The 20,752-nt window shown below is 52.4% G+C and overlaps 1 protein-coding gene across 1 annotated transcript in view; it reads right to left on the bottom strand.

Moving 5' to 3' along the window:
- SLC18A2 (solute carrier family 18 member A2) overlaps nucleotides 1–19,962 on the bottom strand; it is a 37,196-nt gene extending 17,234 nt beyond the window's left edge. Inside the window, exons 1-10 of the mRNA XM_026494224.4 lie at nucleotides 19,895–19,962; nucleotides 19,342–19,477; nucleotides 17,594–17,945; nucleotides 8,872–8,930; nucleotides 8,512–8,595; nucleotides 8,116–8,208; nucleotides 7,223–7,312; nucleotides 7,048–7,091; nucleotides 6,917–6,977; nucleotides 4,439–4,534 (exon numbers count right to left, since the gene is read on the bottom strand). Coding sequence (XP_026350009.1) covers nucleotides 4,439–4,534; nucleotides 6,917–6,977; nucleotides 7,048–7,091; nucleotides 7,223–7,312; nucleotides 8,116–8,208; nucleotides 8,512–8,595; nucleotides 8,872–8,930; nucleotides 17,594–17,945; nucleotides 19,342–19,462 — 1,000 coding nt within the window. The 5' untranslated portion in view covers nucleotides 19,463–19,477; nucleotides 19,895–19,962. The remainder of the gene's footprint in view (nucleotides 1–4,438; nucleotides 4,535–6,916; nucleotides 6,978–7,047; nucleotides 7,092–7,222; nucleotides 7,313–8,115; nucleotides 8,209–8,511; nucleotides 8,596–8,871; nucleotides 8,931–17,593; nucleotides 17,946–19,341; nucleotides 19,478–19,894) is intronic.
- Nucleotides 19,963–20,752: the final 790 nt, after the last annotated feature.

Below are 20,752 nucleotides of genomic sequence, written 5' to 3' on the forward strand. Positions count from 1 at the left end.
AACACCTGCAAAGGGTCTCAGCCCACGAGGCTCGCCAAGCAGGCCCAAGCCACCCCGGGGAGAAACGGCGCCCAGGGTGTTAAGCCGGCACCAGCAACAAGACGGGAAGAGCATCTCCTCATCTCTTGCAAAACTGCTTTCCGTTACCCCCCGTTAGAAAAAGCCCTTCCCGCTGAAACCCTCTGGGTTTCCTCTGGCGTCTCCCCTGCCAGGAGGTTCTGAGCGAAATTTCTAAGAACGAGCCTTAGGTTTGCTCCAAGAACCCTTCCTCCTCCGCTGAAGGACGCGGTTCGGGGCTTGCTCTTGATTTTGTTTTGTGACCTCACGTGCGCTGAAACTCCCCGTTGGCGAGCGGACGGTCAGGGGTTTTCAGTAGAACCACACGGTCGTGCGACCCTGAGCACGCTTTGTTTCCAAACTACTCTTACGGCCGCAAAGAGAAGCCCCACAGCCACTAGCCGTCCCTCCCCATCGTGCCCCACCCCGAGCAGTCTGGGACTTTTTAAGGAAGGATGTGATGACGGAGCACAGAGATTCCGTGCATCTATAAGGGCCGGGGTAGGGACCCGTGTAAACCGGGAAGCGGCTGGCAAGAAGCCACCCCACAGGGAATAGAACGTTGCCTACGGGAAGGCTGGGGGCACTTAAAAACAGCAGCTTCACTTGGAAGAGAGAGTCTCCATCCAAAGATGGCAATTTATATGCTGAGAGAACTATGAAGAGAAAAGAGATCCCTAGCAAGGATAACCAATAAATTCTTAAAGGAAAAGGTGCACGTGCAGGGACCCGCCGTCCAGGTATTCACCAACGTCCCAACGCTCCAGCAGTCAAACAGGACGGCGTTGCCACAGGACTTCCTGCCGACAGATGGAACAGAAGAGAGAACCCAGAGACCGAGCCAGGGACACACAGTCGTCTCAAGTATGATAAAGGTGGGAACAATCGAGCGGACCCTTGGGATAACTGGCTGGTCCTACAGAAAACAGTAACACCAAATCCTTCTCACACAACCACGCACCTCAGTTAAGTCCGCGTAAATGCAAGATTCTCACGTAAAAAACAAATCATGAATTAGGAGAAACTATGGATGACAAAAATAATCTCCACATGGGAAAGGAGCTACCCTTGAAATGACAAGGACGTGAAGGGGCAGATGGCCAACCCCGACTACTGGCATCTTAAATGTTCTGGGGGGGGGGGGGGAACCATTTAGAAACTCAAAAGACCTACAACAAAACAAAGGCAATATTTGTGAAACATCTGATAAAGCATTACTATCAATTTACAACAAACATTTAAAATCAGTAAGGACACAACTCCACAGAAAAAATGGGCACAGTAGATCAATAAAAAATCCACAATAGAGGAAATAAATAGGGTTAATAAACGTAAAAAGATGCTCAATTGCACTCAAAGAATTTGAAAAAATAAATCAAAACGAGACCCCCACACACCTTCTCACATACACAACTGGGAAAGAAGGACGGTACTCAAGTTAATGCAACGTTACTAATTATCAAACGCCCACTGAACTTTCAGGAATTTTCACACAGATGTATTTCCAACCACGGACAGGAATACATGTCAGAATATTTTGCTACAGTATGGTTTCTAAATGGCAAAAACTGGAACTCACCCAAATGTCCAACAACAGGAACTGGCAGAAAGTGGGTGGTATGACTTTAAAATAGAACAATATCCAATCATTAAAATGAATGATGGGCTTCCAGCTAAACAGGGCAGGTTGAATCTATAGGTTTTTCTCCATTCCCATTCCAAGTTCCATTTAAATTTTAATAAAGGAACAAAAGAAAACCCCACACCCTCCTTTCAACGCCCAAAACAGAGAAAAGGAGAAGAGAGAAAATGCACTGAGAGGGAGGAAGAAGCAGAGGGAGAGGAGTGATGGACACAGCAGAGAACACTGAACCTTCAGCCTGCACAAGGGGCAGCCAACAAGAAGCAACAGTTTTTGTGCCTCGGAACCCAGAACATTCGGGAACTGAAGGCTCCACGTGCTGTGAATGTAAGGCTGAGCCTGTCGACTGGAAAGAGTGCTGAAAGACTGTTTTAAGAGCACTTGCACCCCACCCCCCCACCAGCTCTCAATTGCTCACCCTGGAAGGAGACAGCTTCTGTAGAGAAACTAAACTCAATGGGCCCAGGAACCCTAGGCAGCATGGAGACCAGAGATAACACGAGAGGCTGAGATGGGACGGGAGTGGAAGTCTTCCTACTAAAAGGTAACAGGCTGTTATTTCAACAGCCCCTCCACACATACAAAACCACTTAGAGTAAATATGAAAGGGCTCTTCAAATTTAAGATATGAAGACACGAATTATAAAAATTCAATGGACAGTTTAGAAGATGAAGATGAAAAAAAATCAGTGTAGGGGCGCCTGGATGCCTCAGATGGTTAAGCCTCTGCCTTCAGCTCATGATCTCTGGGTTCTGGGATCAAGCCCCATGTCGGGCTCCCTGCTCAGCAGCGAGTCTGCTTCTCCTTCTGCCTCTCCCCCCTGCTTGTGTGTGCATGCTCACTCTCTCTCTTTCTCTCAAATGAATAAAATCTTAAAGTCAGTGGAAATAAGAAAATGCAAGACAAGAAATTAAAAGGATAAAACACAGAGGGTCCAACATCAAACCAATAAGAGTAATAGCAGAGAGAAAACGGTGTAGGGGAGAGGATTAATTAAAGAAATAATATAGAATTGTTTCCCAGAACTAATAGGAGGAGCTTCCCAAGTAAACAGGCTAACCAAGCAAGTGCCCAGATAGAGTAGAAGAAAACAGACCCCCTGCAAAAACCATCAGGGACTCTCATAACCCAGAGAGGAAGAGATCCTTCCAGCACTTACACAGGATGAGGAATGAGAAGGACACGAGCCTCCTCAACGGCAACCCTGGACACTAGAGCGCAGTAGGACAGTGACCTCAAAACTGAAGAAAAATAATTGCCAACCAAGAATCATATACCCAAATAGACTTAAGTCAACCAAACATGAGTATAAAGAGGTTTGTTGATATGCAGGATCTCTGAAAACTTTACCTGCTACGCACCATCTCTCAGAAAGCAGCTAGAGGATATATTCCATCACAACAGTAGAGTAAACCAAGAGAAAGGAATATAGAGAAGGATATAGGAAACAGAAGAGAGGCAAAGATGCCCAGATACTGGAAGAGGAAATCGTAGGATGACCTAGTGAATAAGTCTAGACCGGAGCAAGACAGAGTAAGGTGGGACAAATATCTACAAACAAGCAAAAACACGAATAGGTTAGGCTTGCTGGTGTACTTGGCCTTTCACTTCTGCCAGAGATTTTGGGAACATGTTCATAAATGCTACCCTGAAAACTAAAAGTGGAAAGACATGGCAATGACTAACTCCAGGAAAAACAAAAGTTTGTATAAAGAAATAATCACAAAACTCTATATAGCTCTTCTTTGAACGATATTTACATAGTCACAATAACGTCAATACTGAATGCCAATCTAACCTATTTCCTAAAGCAATATAACTGCTTTAGGAAAACGGAAGTTGAGAAAACAGGTCCACATATCAGGACCCAAATTAGAAGAAACAACCAAAAGCTTTGAAGGTGATCAAATCTAAGGAAGGGGGCTGGAGATGGGGAGGTAAGGGACAAAGACTACTGGATTTTTCATGATAATTCTAGTAATGCTATTTAACTTAAACATTAAGTACATGTGTAACTGGTAAAATTTTTAATTTAATTTTGAAAATTAAATCTACCCATTCTGACATGGAAACATGAACAAACAAGAGGTCACACGGTGTTACAACTGGCAAGATTCCACTGGTTGGGCTTTTAAGCATCTCACACATGGTGATAAATGCAGAACCAAATACAGAAAAAGACACAAAACTATTAAAAATTAATATCATGGAGGACTGGGCTGGGAGGAAAAAGATGAACATGAGATTTTAAGATTTACTTCCCTGATCTGTGTACTCTGTTTTTTAAACAATAAAGTATGCATTATTTTCTAAATTAGAAATGTTAAAATTAATCCTCTTAAATCCTGCTTGTGGTTACCCTCTTTCACGTAAATTTTATTGCTGTCCATATACATTTAACATAACTAGTCTAATTCAGAAACACGGAGAGACACCAAATGTATTTTTGCACTCTCGTTTCTGCCCAGGTCTGATGCCTCTATGCTAATTCTGTATCCATCAGGAATGTTTAAAACACACACACACACACACACACACACACACACACACACACACACACAAGTGGAACTGAAACAGACCCCAAACCGCATTGCTACCCTAAGCATACACCCCATCAAGTGTCAAACAGAAACCATCATTTTATCATCCTGGTACCCGCAGCTTGGCAGGGCTACAGTGACAGGACTCACCCCGAGGGCAAAAGTTCTAGAATCAGAAGCACCTGCCCCAGTCCTTACCCAGCTGCCACTTGCGGGAACACATGGTCTCCATCATCCAGATGGGCAGGGCTGGCTCCAGCATGGCAATCCCCATGTTGGCAAAGCAGATGGACCCTTCAAGGGAGGAAGAGGGTTAGCGTGCTTCCATTTCGGGTCTTGAGCGTCTCCCACCAATTCCAAACACAGTTAAACCCCACATGCCCGCAGCTGCAACAATCCACTTAGAGGCCCAGAACTTCTACTTTCGTGAGGAAAAGATAAATGACAGGTCAAGGGAGAGTGAGGAGGTTGGGTTTATTATTACTATCATCAACATCGTTATTTTTATTAAATAGTTAAATATTTTGTTAAATCTATTAAAAAGATACTAATAACTAGAATTAATATTAAATTTAAACAAAGTATTCAACATTTTTTTCAAGCTAGAATCCCAGAGTCATAAAGGAATTGGAGGGAGCCTTAGAGGTCATTATACCCATCCCAACCTACTGGCGAAGGAGTTCCAATTTATTAACGAAGTAACTTGCCTGAGGCCGGCCCCCTGTGTGGACCACTTCCAGACCACAGATGCTCTGGGATGCCCCCAAATCCAGGACATTCAGTACAGATGGGCTGTTGAGGGTTTGTTTTTTTTTAAATCAACTATCCATATAGGGTATCTCTGCAAATATCCATTACCACCCTGCTAACCAGAACCCTTGGTTAAGTAGAGCCATCGGGAAGACGACGCACAGGGCCGTTCCCCGACGGTGCTGGGAGCTTCCTGTGCCGTGTCCCTGGGAACCTCTAATTTGCCAGAATCCTGATTCAAAGCACACTGTACAATGGTGGGTAAGGGGCTTACATAGTGAAGAAAGGTTTTCTTCGTGCTTCGTGATGTTACAGGTGGAACAGTGAAAGGATGCGGACGTGACCGGCTCCCCTCACCTGCCCGCTGTTTTCCTAGATTCGGGGTTGGTCTACTTGCCCTCTATGAAGTAGGGCCAAACTGATACTGCTGTTACGTCTCCCCGTGACCCAGGGCCCATACTCTGAACCCCTCTTTGTCCAACTCTCACACAGCAAACTGACGCCCCGGCCCTAAATCCACCCAGGACCAGGCACGGCCCCCAGGCCCTAAAGCCTGCCAATCCTAAGCTGTTCCCCCAGCCCTGCCCTGTCTTTCTCAGACAAACCTCTGGCCTAGGAAACCTGCTGCCTCCTCACGTGGCCTTGAGGGGCGTGGTAACAAAATCTCCTTTCAGTAGCACTGACCTCTCTGGGTCATCACTCAGTCACCTTCGTAAGTTAAAATCCCACCAGAACAAATAGGACACCGCCTGGCCCCCGACTCCCGCGGGGGCGGCTGCCTGGACGTGTGACAGCCTGATACTCAGTGCGGAGTGGATCTTTCCTCCCTGAGGCAGGATGAAGCGATGAGGGTCAAAGAAAGCCCGAGGCGGCGGGTGCCGGGCGGCAGGGAGTCCCACTCTCACCACACCCCTCCTGACTCCACCTGAGGCAGCCCGGGCTCCCCGTGCATCTGGGCACTGGAGTGGTCCCTGCATGGTGCTGGGGGCACAGAGAGGGCCCCTGCATAAGGCGGGCACCACGCCGGGTTCGCAACGCTTTGGCCAGCAGGCACGATGGGGAGGGTCTAGCCCAGGGTGACACAGGTGCCCCCTGACCAAATCCAGCAGCAGAAGGCTTCAACGAAGCCAGCCTGGGGCCTAAAAAGGCTAACCTGGAATGCTCTTAGCTAGGGCACGCGCCCAGTTCCACCAGACTGCCACAGCCCTAGCAGGAGTTCAGGACCACGGCTTAGACCAATCTCCCCCCCACTGAATCTGAAGCCGCACCTCAGGGCTGCCCTCCCCTGGCTGGACCCCAAGGGCCGCTGGGGACCAGTGGCAGCCCCAGGCAGCGTAACGCCGGTCCCCTGTCAGGCAGCCCCAGGCCTGCGTCACTGAGATGGTCTTGGCAGGACCGTCTCTTGGATGAATGAGGCCTATTATCCTCCCACAAGCCACAGAACCAGGGCTTCCTCTGAGCCCATCTAGACCAAGAACCCAACGACGGGACCTCTGGTAGACAAGGGGGGTTCCCGGCAGCCTCTCTGGGGCCGCACAGAGTGACCTCTCCACGGGAAGGGAGCTGTCCTCTGGGGCTCTGCCATCAGCCCTTACTCACGCAGGCCTAGGCGAATCAGACCACCCACCGACTCTGTCCGGAAGTTCAAGGCCGAACGGGGATGGCAAAGACACAAACCGACCTCCGGTCAGGCCATCTCCGTGACCCAGACATCTTTGCCCCATATGAAAACCAACAAAGGAGTCTGGCCGAGCGTCAGAGATGAAGGACGGAAGCAAGCCATTCCTTGTGACGCGTATACAACGTCTTTGCCGTTCATGGGTCTCTACAGCCCAGCATTGCCCGCAGCAAAGCGAACACGGGTTCTCGCCATCCGCCCCCCACACGCTGGCGGAGAAGAACCAGGGAGACCGAGGTGAGCTCCACCTGCAGCGATGAGGATGTAGGGGTCCTTCAGCAGTGTGGTTAGCGGCGTCCCCTTCTGGCTCTGTCAGCAAAAAGCAGGGGTTAAAAAAGTTGAGATGGCCACCAGAGCACCCTCCTTCCCAGGGGCTTACCTCCGGCTGCACCCGGGACGGCTGGAGCACGAACAGCTGAATAGCTACGAGAGGGAGGAAAAGGGAAAAAAAAAAAAAAAAAAAGAGGTGTGGGTCCAAGCACCTGCTGAAACGGATCACCTGCTGACAGCTCACGGCCGCCAAGGTCACGGCCAAGGTGCCCAAGGGGACTCACCGCCATCCAAGAGCACCAGAGCAGCCAGCACCAGGAATGGAGCGGTCTTCCCCACAAACTCGTACAGCACGCTCCCAAAGGGGGGGCCCACTGCAAGGAAGAGAAAGAGGGGCTGGTGCCAGGCCCTGAGACGGATGCCCTCACCCCGACCCCACACCACCAGAACCATCCACGTGCTTCTGGAGTTTGTACCTTGTCCTAAAAACTATTCAGGGTGGCCACCCTACATTCTACTCAGGTCACGTGCCCTGGTCACTTCCTCCAAGCAGTCTTATACCCAAGACATGGGCAAGAGCAGACAAGGGTCACCCCAAAAGTAAGGACCAGAGAGAAACCAGATCCAGGCCACACAACCGTGCTGCGTAAGGAGCGCAAGAAAATGGGTCCGCGAGGACCTTGTTCCTTACAAACCAGCAAGGGCAGAACGTTGGGCTCCCAAGTGAAGGCCGGGAATGCGACACAGAAGGGAGAGGACCCGAATCTCCTCTCAGGGAAGGTATCTGTGCCCCGGCCAGGGAGATCGGCCAGGGCAGGGGGCAGAGGCAGACTTGGAAGTTAGCAAGGTGAGAAGGTCCTCAGATAGGATGGTAACTCAGAGAATGTCCAAGAGAAAGGAGCTTGGCAGACCATCCTGTTCAAGCCTTCATTTTACATCTGGACCCATGAAGGTCTGGGATTTTTTTCTGCCCAAGGTCACCCAGCAAGCCGGGAGGTGGAGGCAGGGGAGCCCACATCCTCCCAGGTCAGGAAGGTCCCTCCAGTTTTCGCAGGCTCCATGAAAGTAGGGAATAACAAGGGAACAGACTCGGAGTGGACGCAGGGGGAGCTGTGGCCCTCCACCGACAGCAGACAGGTACCTCCCCACAGATGGCCCCCAGGTGGCCCTTGCCTACCTAGCACCCCCATGGCCAGGCCTCCCAGGGCGATGCCCATGGCGTTGCCTCGCTCTTCGTCATCCGTGTACACACTGGCCAGCATGCCCATTCCTAAACAGGAGAAGACATGGTCAAGAGCCAAGCGCTCCAGGGAGCGCCAGTCGTCTGTGACTCGCCCTCCCTCTCTGGCCCAGACCTGCGATCTCCCCAACCTGCTCGATCACGGAAACGTACGACGAAGCAGAAGCCAAGGAAAAAGCAGTACCTTCCCTAAGAACCCCTCCCCAAGCACCGCCACTAATGCCGTGATTCCCCACATTAACCCTGCCAGGGGCTGGCCAGCGGGGCAAGGCTGGTGGCGCCCCCCACCCCACCCCGGGGCACTGACTTAACCGGGGTTTTCTGCACACCTACCAGCGACAGAGGAGCAGGAAGAGCCGATGCCCTGCAGCGACCTGGCGATGAGCAGGAAGGCGTAGCTGCTGGAGAAGGCGAACACTGCCGAGGGAGCGGCCCGGCCGCCCGTCAGTGCCAGCCGACGCTGGGCCACGCCGCTCGCACGGGCAGGCACCGTGAGGCCAGCCCTTGACCCGATGGCGCATTTCCGTACTAACCACTCTGCGCTTTTGTGCCACGAACAGCTCTACTGACCCCCTTCTGCAATGCTGACCAATACACAACCCCCCCGACCCCGGGGATACATCGATTCCCAGTGTGTGGCCCTCAGAGCCCATCCTGTGACCCACGCGCAGAAGGCAAACAGCAGACACTTACTAATTGTTGACACAAACATGATGCAGAATCCCGCAAACATTGGAATTGGATAGCCAATTCTGCAAAAAGAGAAGCATGGGGAACATTTGGTGACTCTGTATTTTTCTAAGGCTTTATATGGAGTCTCTCCTGCCTACCCTTTGGGATCAGGCGGATAAGTGTTTGGTCGACTTTTCTAAAAATTCATATAGTTGGTGCTTCCTATGTGACCTTTTCGTGTTTGACTGCCTTGGAACGTGAATACATTTCAGGATTGCCACTCTGAACAGAAATTTCTCTGCAATAAATGTTAACACAATATTGGCAAGTAACCCAGAGCATGTCTAAAATACACAACCTGGGTCCCCCTTTTTTTTCTTTTAATTCTTTAATTACTGTCTTTGCTAGAACTTCTCCAAAGGGACAATGGCAAGCAAATGATTTCAGTAAAAGGTCATCAAGTGATTCGACTGGCAGCAGAGACAAGGGGACTACATCCGAGAGGCACTGGGGATACAAGAAAACATCCGAGTCTATCATCATATTGACCCCAACGGGGCCAGCCTAGAAAAACAGACCTTATTTTCTGTGCAAAAATTCAACATTCTGATTGCTCGGGAAGACCACAGTCCATACAGGGCTCTGCCCTCGGGGGGGGCCGGGGTGGTGGGAAGACCCTGGTCTTCTGGTATCACATCCGGGCCTCCCACGGGAGCCAAGCAAGCCACCGCCCACCTGCCAGCACGGGAGGGAGGACAGAATGAGATGTGGGTGATCAGCTGCTACCAGGCACCTGGGACATAGAAGGTGCTTCAGAAAGTGTTTCTTCCCTCAATTGTCTTCCTTCTTTCCTCTCTGTGCCTGCGGAGAAAGCAGCTGCTTGGCTCCTGCCATGTGGATGGGAGAGGACAGTGAAGGCAGCTTCCCAGCCCCTGCTGCCCCGGGAGGGGGTTCAATGCCGGCTGAGTGGCTGCCCTCTAGCAGAATAGCCCAGATCATCTCCAGGCTTTGTTTCCTTCCAGCCCTAGATGCACTGGTTGCTGGACAGGAACCAAGTGAGGACCAAGGAGTCCTGAGCCCCCAGTCACTCAGCCTGGAAGGGCTCTTCTCTTCCAGGTTGGACTTAAAAATCATGATAACAATACCTTCATTTAAAGTTACACTCAATTCTCCAAGTACTTATGCCTATGAGCTCCATGATTTGATAAGGGCAGATGACCACCTCCCCATCTCACAGATGAGGAAACAGAAGCACGAAAAAGTGACTTGTCAAATGTCCTGGGGCTAACTGCACTCGGGGCCATCCTGTCCAGTCCAGGGCTCTTCCCTGCAAACTTCACCACCTCCCCAGGAAGCCAAAGGACCTATGTGGCTTTAAATAGAATCCTTCCAAAAGTTTCTGGTCATACTCCCCTTACCCTCCCCCCCCCCAACTGCTTCATGTGCTCCAGAAACTAGCAAAAATACAAACAGCATTTCAAAATCATGCCAGATTCCCAGACAGCCCTCCTCCCACCGTCCCATACAAAAGTTCCCCTACTAGACCCGAGATGAGCTTCTAATTCACCAGGCGGGGCTCGGAGCCAATCAGGCAAACCAGGAAAGATGCCAAGGTTCGAAACAGCAGCTCAGGTGGGTGTCAAATGGCAGCGTCTCTAACCTCAGCTAGCCTGGAGTGGACTGCTTTGCGCTCTTTACTCAGGCAAAAGAACCCCATTGACAGCCCCAGGCCCGACACAGCTCTGCCGGATACTGAATAAAGAAACTCCCAGGAGGCTCAGAGAGGAGAACTCACAGGCAGATCATTTTTCCCAGCAACTCTTACACATCTTGAGGGAAAAATGGAATATGGCAATGCTTGTAGCTATCTTAGAATAAACACAGGCTTCTCACTCCTTTTCAACACACTCCTTGGAAAACCATGTATTTGTCAAAGCTGGTGGAAATAGCAGCGCAACAATGTTCAGTGTGCAGCCCTGATAACTGGCCAGGGCCACCTGGTGGGACACATCTCAAGTAGCTTCTTACCAGGAGGCTCTGGCATTCCCCAAGACTGTAAGTAGGAAACTAGCCAGGGGGTCCCTTGTGATGCTCACTGCAGCTCCGTGAGGTAGCTGGCTGGACCCTCATTTTTCACATGGACGGCCACGGAATTTAAGTAACTTGCCCCAAATTCAGGATAACAGGCCTATCTTGAGGGCCTGGGGGTGTGTCCGGTCCTGCTGGCATACACTTGGGTGGGGATGCCCGTTACGGGAACACAGGGTCACACCACGTGAGTGGAACGGTTGGTCCATGGTTTACACAGCCGATAGCCCCGTGCTCACAGGTATACGTGCTTACGTAGGATTCTTGTTACTAATGCCGTTTGCTTTAAAACCGCTGCAGCTATGGGGTTTTTTTTTTAATCCCTTTGGGATTTTAATAAGCACATACAGAAGAACCACACACCCACACTGGAAGGAAACTCAAAGGCTGGCCAGTCCAAAGCCTCGTGCTGGACGAGACAGTGGAGGTTCAATGACAGAGCGGCTCGCCCGTGGTGGCAGAGCCAGCCAACCACTGGATACCCTGGGCTCCTGCGGCTTCCTTCTCGTTACCGGACACACGTGTCCCCTATACTTCCAGCGCCGGCCAGGCTGCTGACTGCACTGCCCGGTGGAAAGTTCTGGGCCGCATCTTTCCCCCAGGGCTCAGCCCCAAGGCAACAGGGCACAACGGGCAGATCCTGGACCCCTCCACCCCATGAACGCCCACCTCCGAACAAAAGTCGTCCAGTGCCCAGGGTCATTGAGTGATGGGCAGATCGCCAGCGCCCTTTCTCCTTCCCCACAACGTCTCCTAAATGGACAGAGACTCGAGTGACATTAGTCATGAACATCTGAGTCAGCCTCTCATCTCAGTGCTAAGCAGAGCTAGATCTGATAGAGCAAACCTTTAGGGAAATAGCCCATTACTGTCCCCTTATGCGTCATCCCAGCCCACGGTCATCCTCCATAGCGCATCGGGGAGCAGTTCATCCAATTGACAGAAGCCTGAAAGTCATATATCGAATCCCCAGGAAAAAAGTACAAAGCAATAAAAGTTATGTTCGTTATATATACTGACACACCAGTGGAGAAACTCCATCGTCCCTGAATCATCACTGAAAATCAATACGCTTTTAATATAAACTAGCTTATCTTTGCCATAGAGACCAACGCAAGCCCCATTCTCAGGGCTGTTAAAACTCAGGCTCCCTCTGCCTGACACAAAGTGGGGGACCCGGAAGGGTACAAACGATCATCAGGTGAGACAAGAGGGCGCATCTCCCTGTGCAATTATCTTCCGAAAGGTGGTGCGGGAAGTGAATCGCACCAGTAAACGGAAGGACGCCTTACATTTGCTCAAACGTACTAGGGAGTTGACTGTCCATTTCGTAGACAAAACAAAATTCCTGGGTTTATTCCTTAGGTCTGTCTCGTTCAGCGACTAGCCGCGTGCAGGGAGTCACGCGAGCCGTGGACGTCACACTTTTGTGGGGGTGACCCCTGTGCCCAGCCACACAGCTCAGGCGGGGGCTGCGCTCCCGTGAGAAACGCCCGATGGCACTGCCAGCTCCTCTCCGTTTCGGAAGCAAAGACCCCGTCCCGCCATCCTAACGACATCTAGGACGGGAGATCCCCTTCCAGAAGAGCTGGTTTCCCGGTCCGCCGGGAACTGAAAAGGTCACTGCTTACTCGCACAAAGCCTCCTGCAGACCAAGTGCCAAGTGGCTGAAGAGCAAGAAAAAAAAAATCCCACTGCGCTTTCCGCGGAGCGCCCACGCCCTGCGGCTTCCTCCTTGTCATTCAGATGTGGGCTAAGATTTGTGAGGACAAATAACAGGCTTTCAAATATACGAGGTAACTATGGAAATAAATGAAGCCACTGATGCTGGCTTGATAAGAAGCAGACCAGGGAGCCGAGAGAGAGACGACTGGCGAGGGAGGAAGCCGAGGGAGCTGCCCCCCAGCACCCCGAGTTAACTCTTTCCCCAGCCATCCAGTGAATGTGGAACAGCTCCTGGGTCTCAAGACGCAACCATGGCAAGCAAGTGAAGTCCACGGCACCATATTCCTGACCTGATTTATGGAGAGAAGCATACAGGAGCTTTCACAGTGTTGGTCTGCCTGGAATATTCCCGTTAGGTCTACATACGCCTCAAATTCACTTGCCCGGCAGATGGTAACAGGCTGCTAGTCGAATTCCTCCTACCCCCTCCCATTGACGCACGGCTGCAATCGTGAGAGGAGTAAGTGGGGATTAGAAGTCACACGAGCCTCAAAGATAAAAATCGAGTCAGCCAAGGCACCCCTGGGCTTTGGAAAGTGTGCTGTGGGATATGTGATCACTACTCTTGCCAAAATCAAAGGTCCTTCGCTCCCTCTCTGGGCACCTGTTTTCCAGTAAAAATATAGCACCTGGAGACAAAATCAAACAGGAATAAACAGGAATAAAACTTGTATCATATTAGCAGCCCAATGGGCACTTAAACGTTTCTCAGGAATTATCATTTTTTACTTTCAGGGTTTGGAGGGAGGGCTCTTATCCAATATTCAAAACAGCAAACAGGCAGCCTGTCTCTCGTATCACCACCCCCCCTTAAGAGCCATTCATGCCCAGCACCTTGACCACGAACAGGAGGGTCTGGCCCTGATGCATGTGATGAGTGGGTCCCACTTACAGCAAAAGGCTCTAGAAAGGAGTAGCTCCAACCAGCCTCTACAGTAGCTCCCCTAGTCTTTGGGGATGTAGGAGGCCTTTCTTTACCCCCCAGTCAGAAGCTGGCAAGCAGGGCCAGATCATACCAGGGGCTAGAAAGAGATATTTTTCTGGGGCTGGGGAGGTGAGGGAGGGTCCATGCCCAAAAAACCACATTGCTTTTTTCTAAACTCCCCACCCAGTGATTAAAAATAGCAATCAGGGGCCACCTGGGTGGCTCTCCTGGTTAAGTGTCTGACTCTTGATTTCAGCTCAGGTGATGATCTCAGCGTCATCAGATCAAGTCCCAGGTCCAGCTCCATGCTCGGCAGGGGCTCTGCTTGAGATTCTCTCTCCCTCTCCCCCTCCCCCAGCTCATGCACACACACTCTCTAAATAAATAAATCTCAAATATATATATCTATCGATAGATATATATATCAACAACTCACTGTTTGGGTTTTCACTTTCACTAGCTCAGCCTGGTACAATTAGATAGCACCCCAAAGGATCCAAGGAGGACAGGTTTTGACTTGCACTGTTCATCCTGAGTAGCAAACTGTAAAACCCATAAATCATGGAGCAGGTGGAAAGAACAGGAAGGGAGGAAGACACGCAGACAGTCTGGGCACTGGCTCTAGTCCGGCCGCTGCCTGGGGCGGAGGCTTTCTCTTCCTGCATGGCAAACTCCTTTGCCTATAACATGGTAGGACAGGCCCCAAAGCCCTTGCTAAAGTCCCTTCCAGCTCTGATGCTCTGTGCCTTTTACCGCTCTTTCTTTAATCAGAAACCTATTAACCAACTGCAAAATGCTGTTTTAAACACTTATTTACAACCCTGAAAATGTGAGTCACATCTCGTTCATAACTGAGGATGCGGTTGGCACAAATTACATCAAAAGACTATCTGCAGGGGCTCACAAGGGAAAGTCCTGGAAAGGAAAGCGGACCGCACCACGTCTCTGAGCAGAGCTGTGGGGGCCCAGAAAATGCCGCAAGTCCCTGAAATTCATGCCTACTGGGCTTGGACAACATGGAAAAATATACAAAACTCAGGATCATTTTGGAGGGACAACAGAGTTCACACTACATCAATATTACAACCTGTTTGCTTTTCCGTATTACAAGGCAGCCCGCCCCAGAGAGGCTTTGGAAATGTGCTGGGTAGCTGGGGGAACAAGTCAGGGATTACAAGTTTTGCTCTAAATTGCAAAGTAGAGGACTCATCATAAGAATAGACCAAATTTCACAGGTCACAAAACAAAATTAGGTTTCTCTTGGAAGACTCCCCCTTTTTTTTTGGAGCCCCAAACAGGAGCCTTGCGTGGCTGCAACATCAAAGCCTTTGGAGTATTTCATAGGGGAAAAGATCTGTCCGGCTTTAAACAAGCCTCTTCCCCATGGTGTAAGCAAAGCATTAAAAACAAGAATGGGATTTTTTAAAGAGCTTTTCATTTGCCATTTGCGTTTGGAAGATTGGAACGTTCACACCCTTTCAGCCGAGTTTCTGAGCGCTCTGTTTCCCTCCCCGGCTAGGACGATTCGTGCCCAAGTGATCGGCAAGCCCTTATTACATTCATGTCTTCAATCTTCCTCATCTAGCCCTTGCACTGTTTGCTTTCTCAGAACACAAAACCCGGGGACGTTTTCTGTAATTACACCAGACGCATTTTAAGCAGCGCTCTTAGAGGCAGAGGAAAACAACCCTGCACCGGCTGTTGATTGTTGTTTTTTTTTTTTTTTTAAAGATTTTATTTGACAGAGAGAGACAGCCAGCGAGAGAGGGAACACAGGCAGGGGGAGGGGGAGAGAAAGAAGCAGGCTCCTAGCAGAGGAGCCCGATGAGGGACTCGATCCCAGAACGCCGGGATCACGCCCTGAGCCGAAGGCAGACGCTTAACGACTGCGCCGCCACCCAGGCGCCCCTGGTTTTGCGAAACCTCCGAATGGCACCTTGATAACCGTGCTTCGAGGCGGGCTCCCAGGCAGCCCATCCTGTCCTTGCGAGGCCCATTTATTCAGCATGTCACCTGACACTTCATGATATTGCTTGACAGAGACAGGGGTGGGGGGGAAATCGGCTCAACTTGGGATTGTTAAAATTTATTCAGGGGCCCCGCTACCCAGTCCAGAGAGTCAGACTGCAAAAGCTTAAGATGTACTTCCATCCAGCTGGCCATGGGTATGTGACCAGCAACATGTGTGTGCGGCTCAGGGCCTCCTGGGGGGGCGGGGGAAGAGGCCAGATCTGCCTCTCTGAGCCTCTGCCACCACCCCAGGGGCCCTCCCTCAACAGACCTCTTCTCTGCCCTAGGGCCAGCCTGCTCTCACGAGGGCCCTGTGCTTGCTTTAACGCTCTGTTACGGTCCTGAAATGCTCAATACTATTTGAACAAAGGGCCCTGCGAGTAACGTAGCCAGGCCCGCTTCCCCTACCGCAGGCCAAAGCCTGGGTGAACGTGAAGATGTCCCTGCTCCCAGCTTACACGGGGTGCCAGGCTGACCTACTGAAAATTGTGCTTGGCTCCCTGACTCTTCAACTTGGCTCTGGAACCTCGAGTGGCTCCCAGCTGCCCCCTTCACCTCAACAGAACCCCCCTCCGCTCCCGGCCTGGCACTTGGGGCCTCTTCCAGCCTTGCCCTGGCCCATCCCCCTTGCCCTGCCTTCCTTATTCAGAGCCCCCCCTCCCACGGTCTCCTTTCCAGGTGCAATCTTGATCTCTGCTCCTGTATCTGGGCCTGGCTCACAAGGACGACTCCCGGCACTCTCTTCTCTACCATTTTTCTGCCTTGAGGGCCGGGGGGGGGGGGGGGGGGGGGGGAGTGTGAGTGGGTGTGGGGAGGGCAATCCGCTCCCCCCCTCGCACTGTACCAGCTCCCCCTCTTTGCAGCTAAGGCCTACAGGGGCTGCCTCTCCCTTTTCTCAGCAAGCCTCCTGTCCTCGCCTTTGAGCCCCCGACATACCAGGCAGAGCTGGGCCACCTCAGCTGTAGAATGTCAGCCGGATGGCCACTGACAGTGGAGATGGAAACAATTATTCAAAATTGGGAGGGGGGGGGCAGAGATCCAAAAAAAAAACAAAAAAACAAACAAAAAAACAACAACAAAATCCAGAACACCCAGATTAACATAAATCTAGCTTGGGGCATTATCGGCTGGTTTGACTTATCCAGAAAACAGCCTCACTTGTCCCTTTGTGCACACGGACCCAGCTCAGTGACTGGCCAGGGAGCTGTTTACATGGCCCACGGCTCAGTGTCCGCGAAGATTCCATGTATGCAGCAGGACTACTGGGCTTTCTCCATAGTCCCCGCACGCCCCCCCCCCCCAGCATCTCCAGTCTCCAGCACACCAGCTCAAAAGCAAACCACCCTGGCTCTCTGCAGGGAGGTGGATGACCCGAGGTAGGAGACAAGACAAAGCAGGGTGACACGCAGAATCCGATGAGGAGGACATGTGGCCGCAGAGTTCCTGCTGCCCGAGGGCGCGTCTGACAAATGTACTAATGGAATCCTGCATTTAGACGGAAGCCGAGTTCTCCCACTTGGGGAGGGCCCCTTTATGCTCTTTCAATAGTTTCTTCCTTTCTAAGCAATAGAGGGGGCAACAGAAAGGTTGAACAAATGGGAAATCGCGATTAAGGAAAGAAGCAAAAGGAGGAAGAGATCGGGTTTCTCCCCCAGCTCACCCGCCACTGGTGTTCCACCTTCCGATGAATGAACTAGAAACAGGATCCCAGGGAGAAACAACCTGGTAACAATATAAATATAAATCTCCTTGATCAGGGGCGCCTGGGTGGCTCAGTCGGTTAAGCCTCCGGCTCTTGGTTTGGGCTCAGGTCAGGCTCTCAGGGTTGTGGGATCGAGCCTCATGTGGGGCTCTGCAATCAGTGCAGAGTCGGCTTCAGATTCTCTCTCCTGGGTCCCCCTTTGCTCCTCCCCATGCGTGCCCACACAGGCATTCTCTCAAAATCTTTAACAAAAAAAAAAAAAAACCCTCCTTGGCCAAAATAATAGGACCTACCTGTTGGTCAACATTCCTATGAAGGGGTTAGTGAGGAGCTGGATGGTGGCTTTAGAGGCAAACAGCAGGCCAACTTGCACATTTTCATTCAGGAGGTCCTTGTCCTCACTGGGACAGCCCGAAGGCGCAGCGGATGCGTTCGTCACCGTGTGCTGAGTGGTGGCCGGCTGCGGCAGCCCCCCGTGAAGTTCTCCCGTGCTGTTCCCCGTGACTATGGTGGTGTTGTCATAGTAAGAGAAGATGTTCTGGAAGCTGCCTGAGGTAGAGGCTGTGAGCACCGGCTTGGCTGTCTGCATTTCCGTGGTGTTCTTCTCATGGTTAAGGCTGTACAGGTAGCTTGGGATGATAGGGACTGCGGACAAAAACACAAGGGGAAGTCACTGGCTGCACAGAAGCTTTCCCCACCTCCCCCCAGGGCAAAGGGCAGCAAAACAACCAACCGGCGCCTGAAATGCCACATGAGGCCCAAAGAGGTCTGCCCCTGGAAGGGGATCCCCGCGCTGGCACTGGAAGGACCACACAGGGCTGAGCTCACTGGAGAGAACAAAGCCCCAGGAGGCTGCGAGCACTCCGTCTGCTTCTGTGCAGAAGGGACCTGCCCGGGGTTCTGGGCCTCTGGGGGGTTGCTCATGACGGTGTTCCCTCCCAGGAATAGGTTAGGAAAGCAAAATGCGGTCTGAAGTCTGTTCAGGGCTGACCTGGGGTCAAGGAGAGTTCCTCAGAAAGAGGCTCAGAAAGACCTTTCGGTGAATGAATCCAGGAAACAGAAATCGAAATTTCATTATGAGTCTTAGGGGAAGATAAACCCACAGGAAGGAATAATTTGGAAATTCTGCAACAGGCCCACTTCATCTATTACTTGAGTGGGAGTCCGCGATTTTTGATACGACCTGGACAATGTAAAAGTTCCTGAGACTTCCATAAAGGGAAAGAAAAACGGATGTAAAAGCAGGTCTGGGCACGTGTGTGACACAAAGGAGAAGCGAGGTCCTTGTTACTGAACTCTGATGCGCCCCACTCCTCTGGTAATCCTGGAGGTGCAGACCCGCAAGTGGAGAGGAGGGGAATAACCCACCTCTGAGGATCCGAATTAGAAAATATATACATACGTTAGAAATTTGGACATTAAGGAAAAGCATACCAAATACTCTGCTATTAACAGGACTAATTAAGAGACCCGGATTTTAATTGCTTTTCAAAAATCCATTACAGGGAGAAGACTGAAACCAACACTGTTCAAATTGCTCTTGAAAAGATCCTGAAACGTTTCCACCTCCAACCATGCACGGATGCAATATACGGACATGTCGTTCCTTTTTTTGCGGGGAGGTTTGTTGACTTGTTCCTTTAAACGTTAAACCGAATTGTTAACCCACCTTGCTGCCTGGCATAATTAGAGTCACATTAGTTTGAACCCCGGGGGGGGGGGGTTGCTGGTTCTTAGAAGAAATCTTTTTCATCGCGGTCGAAGTAGGCAGGGGGAAGCAGGAAATTATCAGGAGGAAACACAAGTTCTGGGTCTTAACAGATGTCACTTTTTTTTTACTTGACCACCGGGAAAACGAAGCCACAAAACAAGGCTGCAACTAGCCCCGGGCGGCCGTCTGGGGGATGGGGGCGGTGGGGGCGTGGAGGAAGGAGGGGTTTTGCAAAATGTGTTCTCCAACTTTCCCGGAGCGCGCACGGGTGGGGCGGGGGGGCCCAGGGAAGGGGTCCCCGGGGCGGGGGGCCGCCCGGTGCGTACGTACCCACGACGGTGAGCAGCATGTTGTCGAGCAGCAGCGCCAGGAACACGATGAACAGAATGAGCTTCCGCGAGTGGCGGCTCTCCAGCAGCCAACGGAGCAGCGCCAGCTCGCTCAGGGCCATGGCTCCGCGGCTGGGCTGCGGGCGCGACGCGCGGTGAGGGGCCGCGGCGGGCCGGGGGCTGCCAGCACCCGCAACGCTCCGACCTCGCCCGGCAGGAGGAGCGGCCCCGGAGCCGCGCGCAGCGGCCGCGCGGGCCGGTTCCCGGCGTCCCACCCGCGGCGCACCTGCGGCGGGGGCGTCCTCGGGGTACCTGCGCTCCGGCTCGGTGACTCCCGCGAGCGCCGTCTGGGGCCCGAACCTGGGGCCCGTAGGGTGCCGTCCCGCTCTCCGCCGCCCCCGAGGTCCCTCTCCTCCGAACGAGCGCTCGGAAGGCGCCGCGGGACCCCGCGCCCTGTGCGTCCCGTGCCCCGGCTCGCCCGGGCCGCCCCGGAGACCCCCGCGCGGCGCTGGCGTTCTTCCCCGCCCCCCGCCGGCCCCCGCTTCGCCCATTACCTCGGGGTCGCCGTTGGCTGCCTGTCTTGTGCCGTGAGCTCGGTCCGTCCGCGCGGCTCCGGGTTGCAGTCTCCACCCCCAGCGCCCCGCCGCCGCCGCTCACTTTACCCGGTCCGGCTCTGACGTCACGGCCGGCGGGGGCGGGAGGGCGCCACCTTCCAGTCCGGGCCTCGGCCCCCCGCAGACCTGGGCCGGCCTCCCCGGCTCTCCGTTCAAACACGACGGTGCCCCAGCCCAAGCCGCCGGGGTGATGCGGCTGGGGCGCCAAGGGAAGAAATCAGGGGCCCCAGAACGAGAGGTCAAGGGTCCTGGGGTTAAGGTCAGGGGCCAAGATGAGTAGTCGGAGATTAGTGCTTTCACCTGGCCCCCGATAGGGGCTGCAGCTGCTCTTTGAGCCTCACTGCCCCTGAGACTGGCCATGAGAACGCGAAGGCGACTGGATGAGCGTTCCTGGGAAAGGGGTCATAGGTTGTTGGGAGACAGGGACAGATCTCTTAACAGGGGAAGCCACTCAGCACCCCACCGCTCCTCTCCTCTCCCCACTCTGGAGCATGATGCAGGGAGTGCCACTTGGAGTCTTGGACCGACAGGTCCTTGGGTACCCTCAGGTTAGGATGGGGCAATGGGGAAAGAGGACACCTCTCAGTGTCACCCCCCAGTGGGAGAAGGGACGTTAAGACTCCAGACCCTGGGACTCAGTAGGAGCAGGGGCCTGGGCCTGTGAGGCCAGCAGGAATATGTCACCCTGGGCAGGGGACAGTAGAGAGCAGGTAAATACCTGGCATCTTAGTAAAAGGACTGGGGAGGCCGCTGGCCCAGACCCTGTACACTGTAGTCCTCTACTCTCTGTGCTAGGCC

This window comes from Ursus arctos, unplaced genomic scaffold (genome assembly GCF_023065955.2).
Source record: "Ursus arctos isolate Adak ecotype North America unplaced genomic scaffold, UrsArc2.0 scaffold_7, whole genome shotgun sequence".
Classification (NCBI taxonomy): Eukaryota; Metazoa; Chordata; class Mammalia; order Carnivora; family Ursidae; genus Ursus; species Ursus arctos.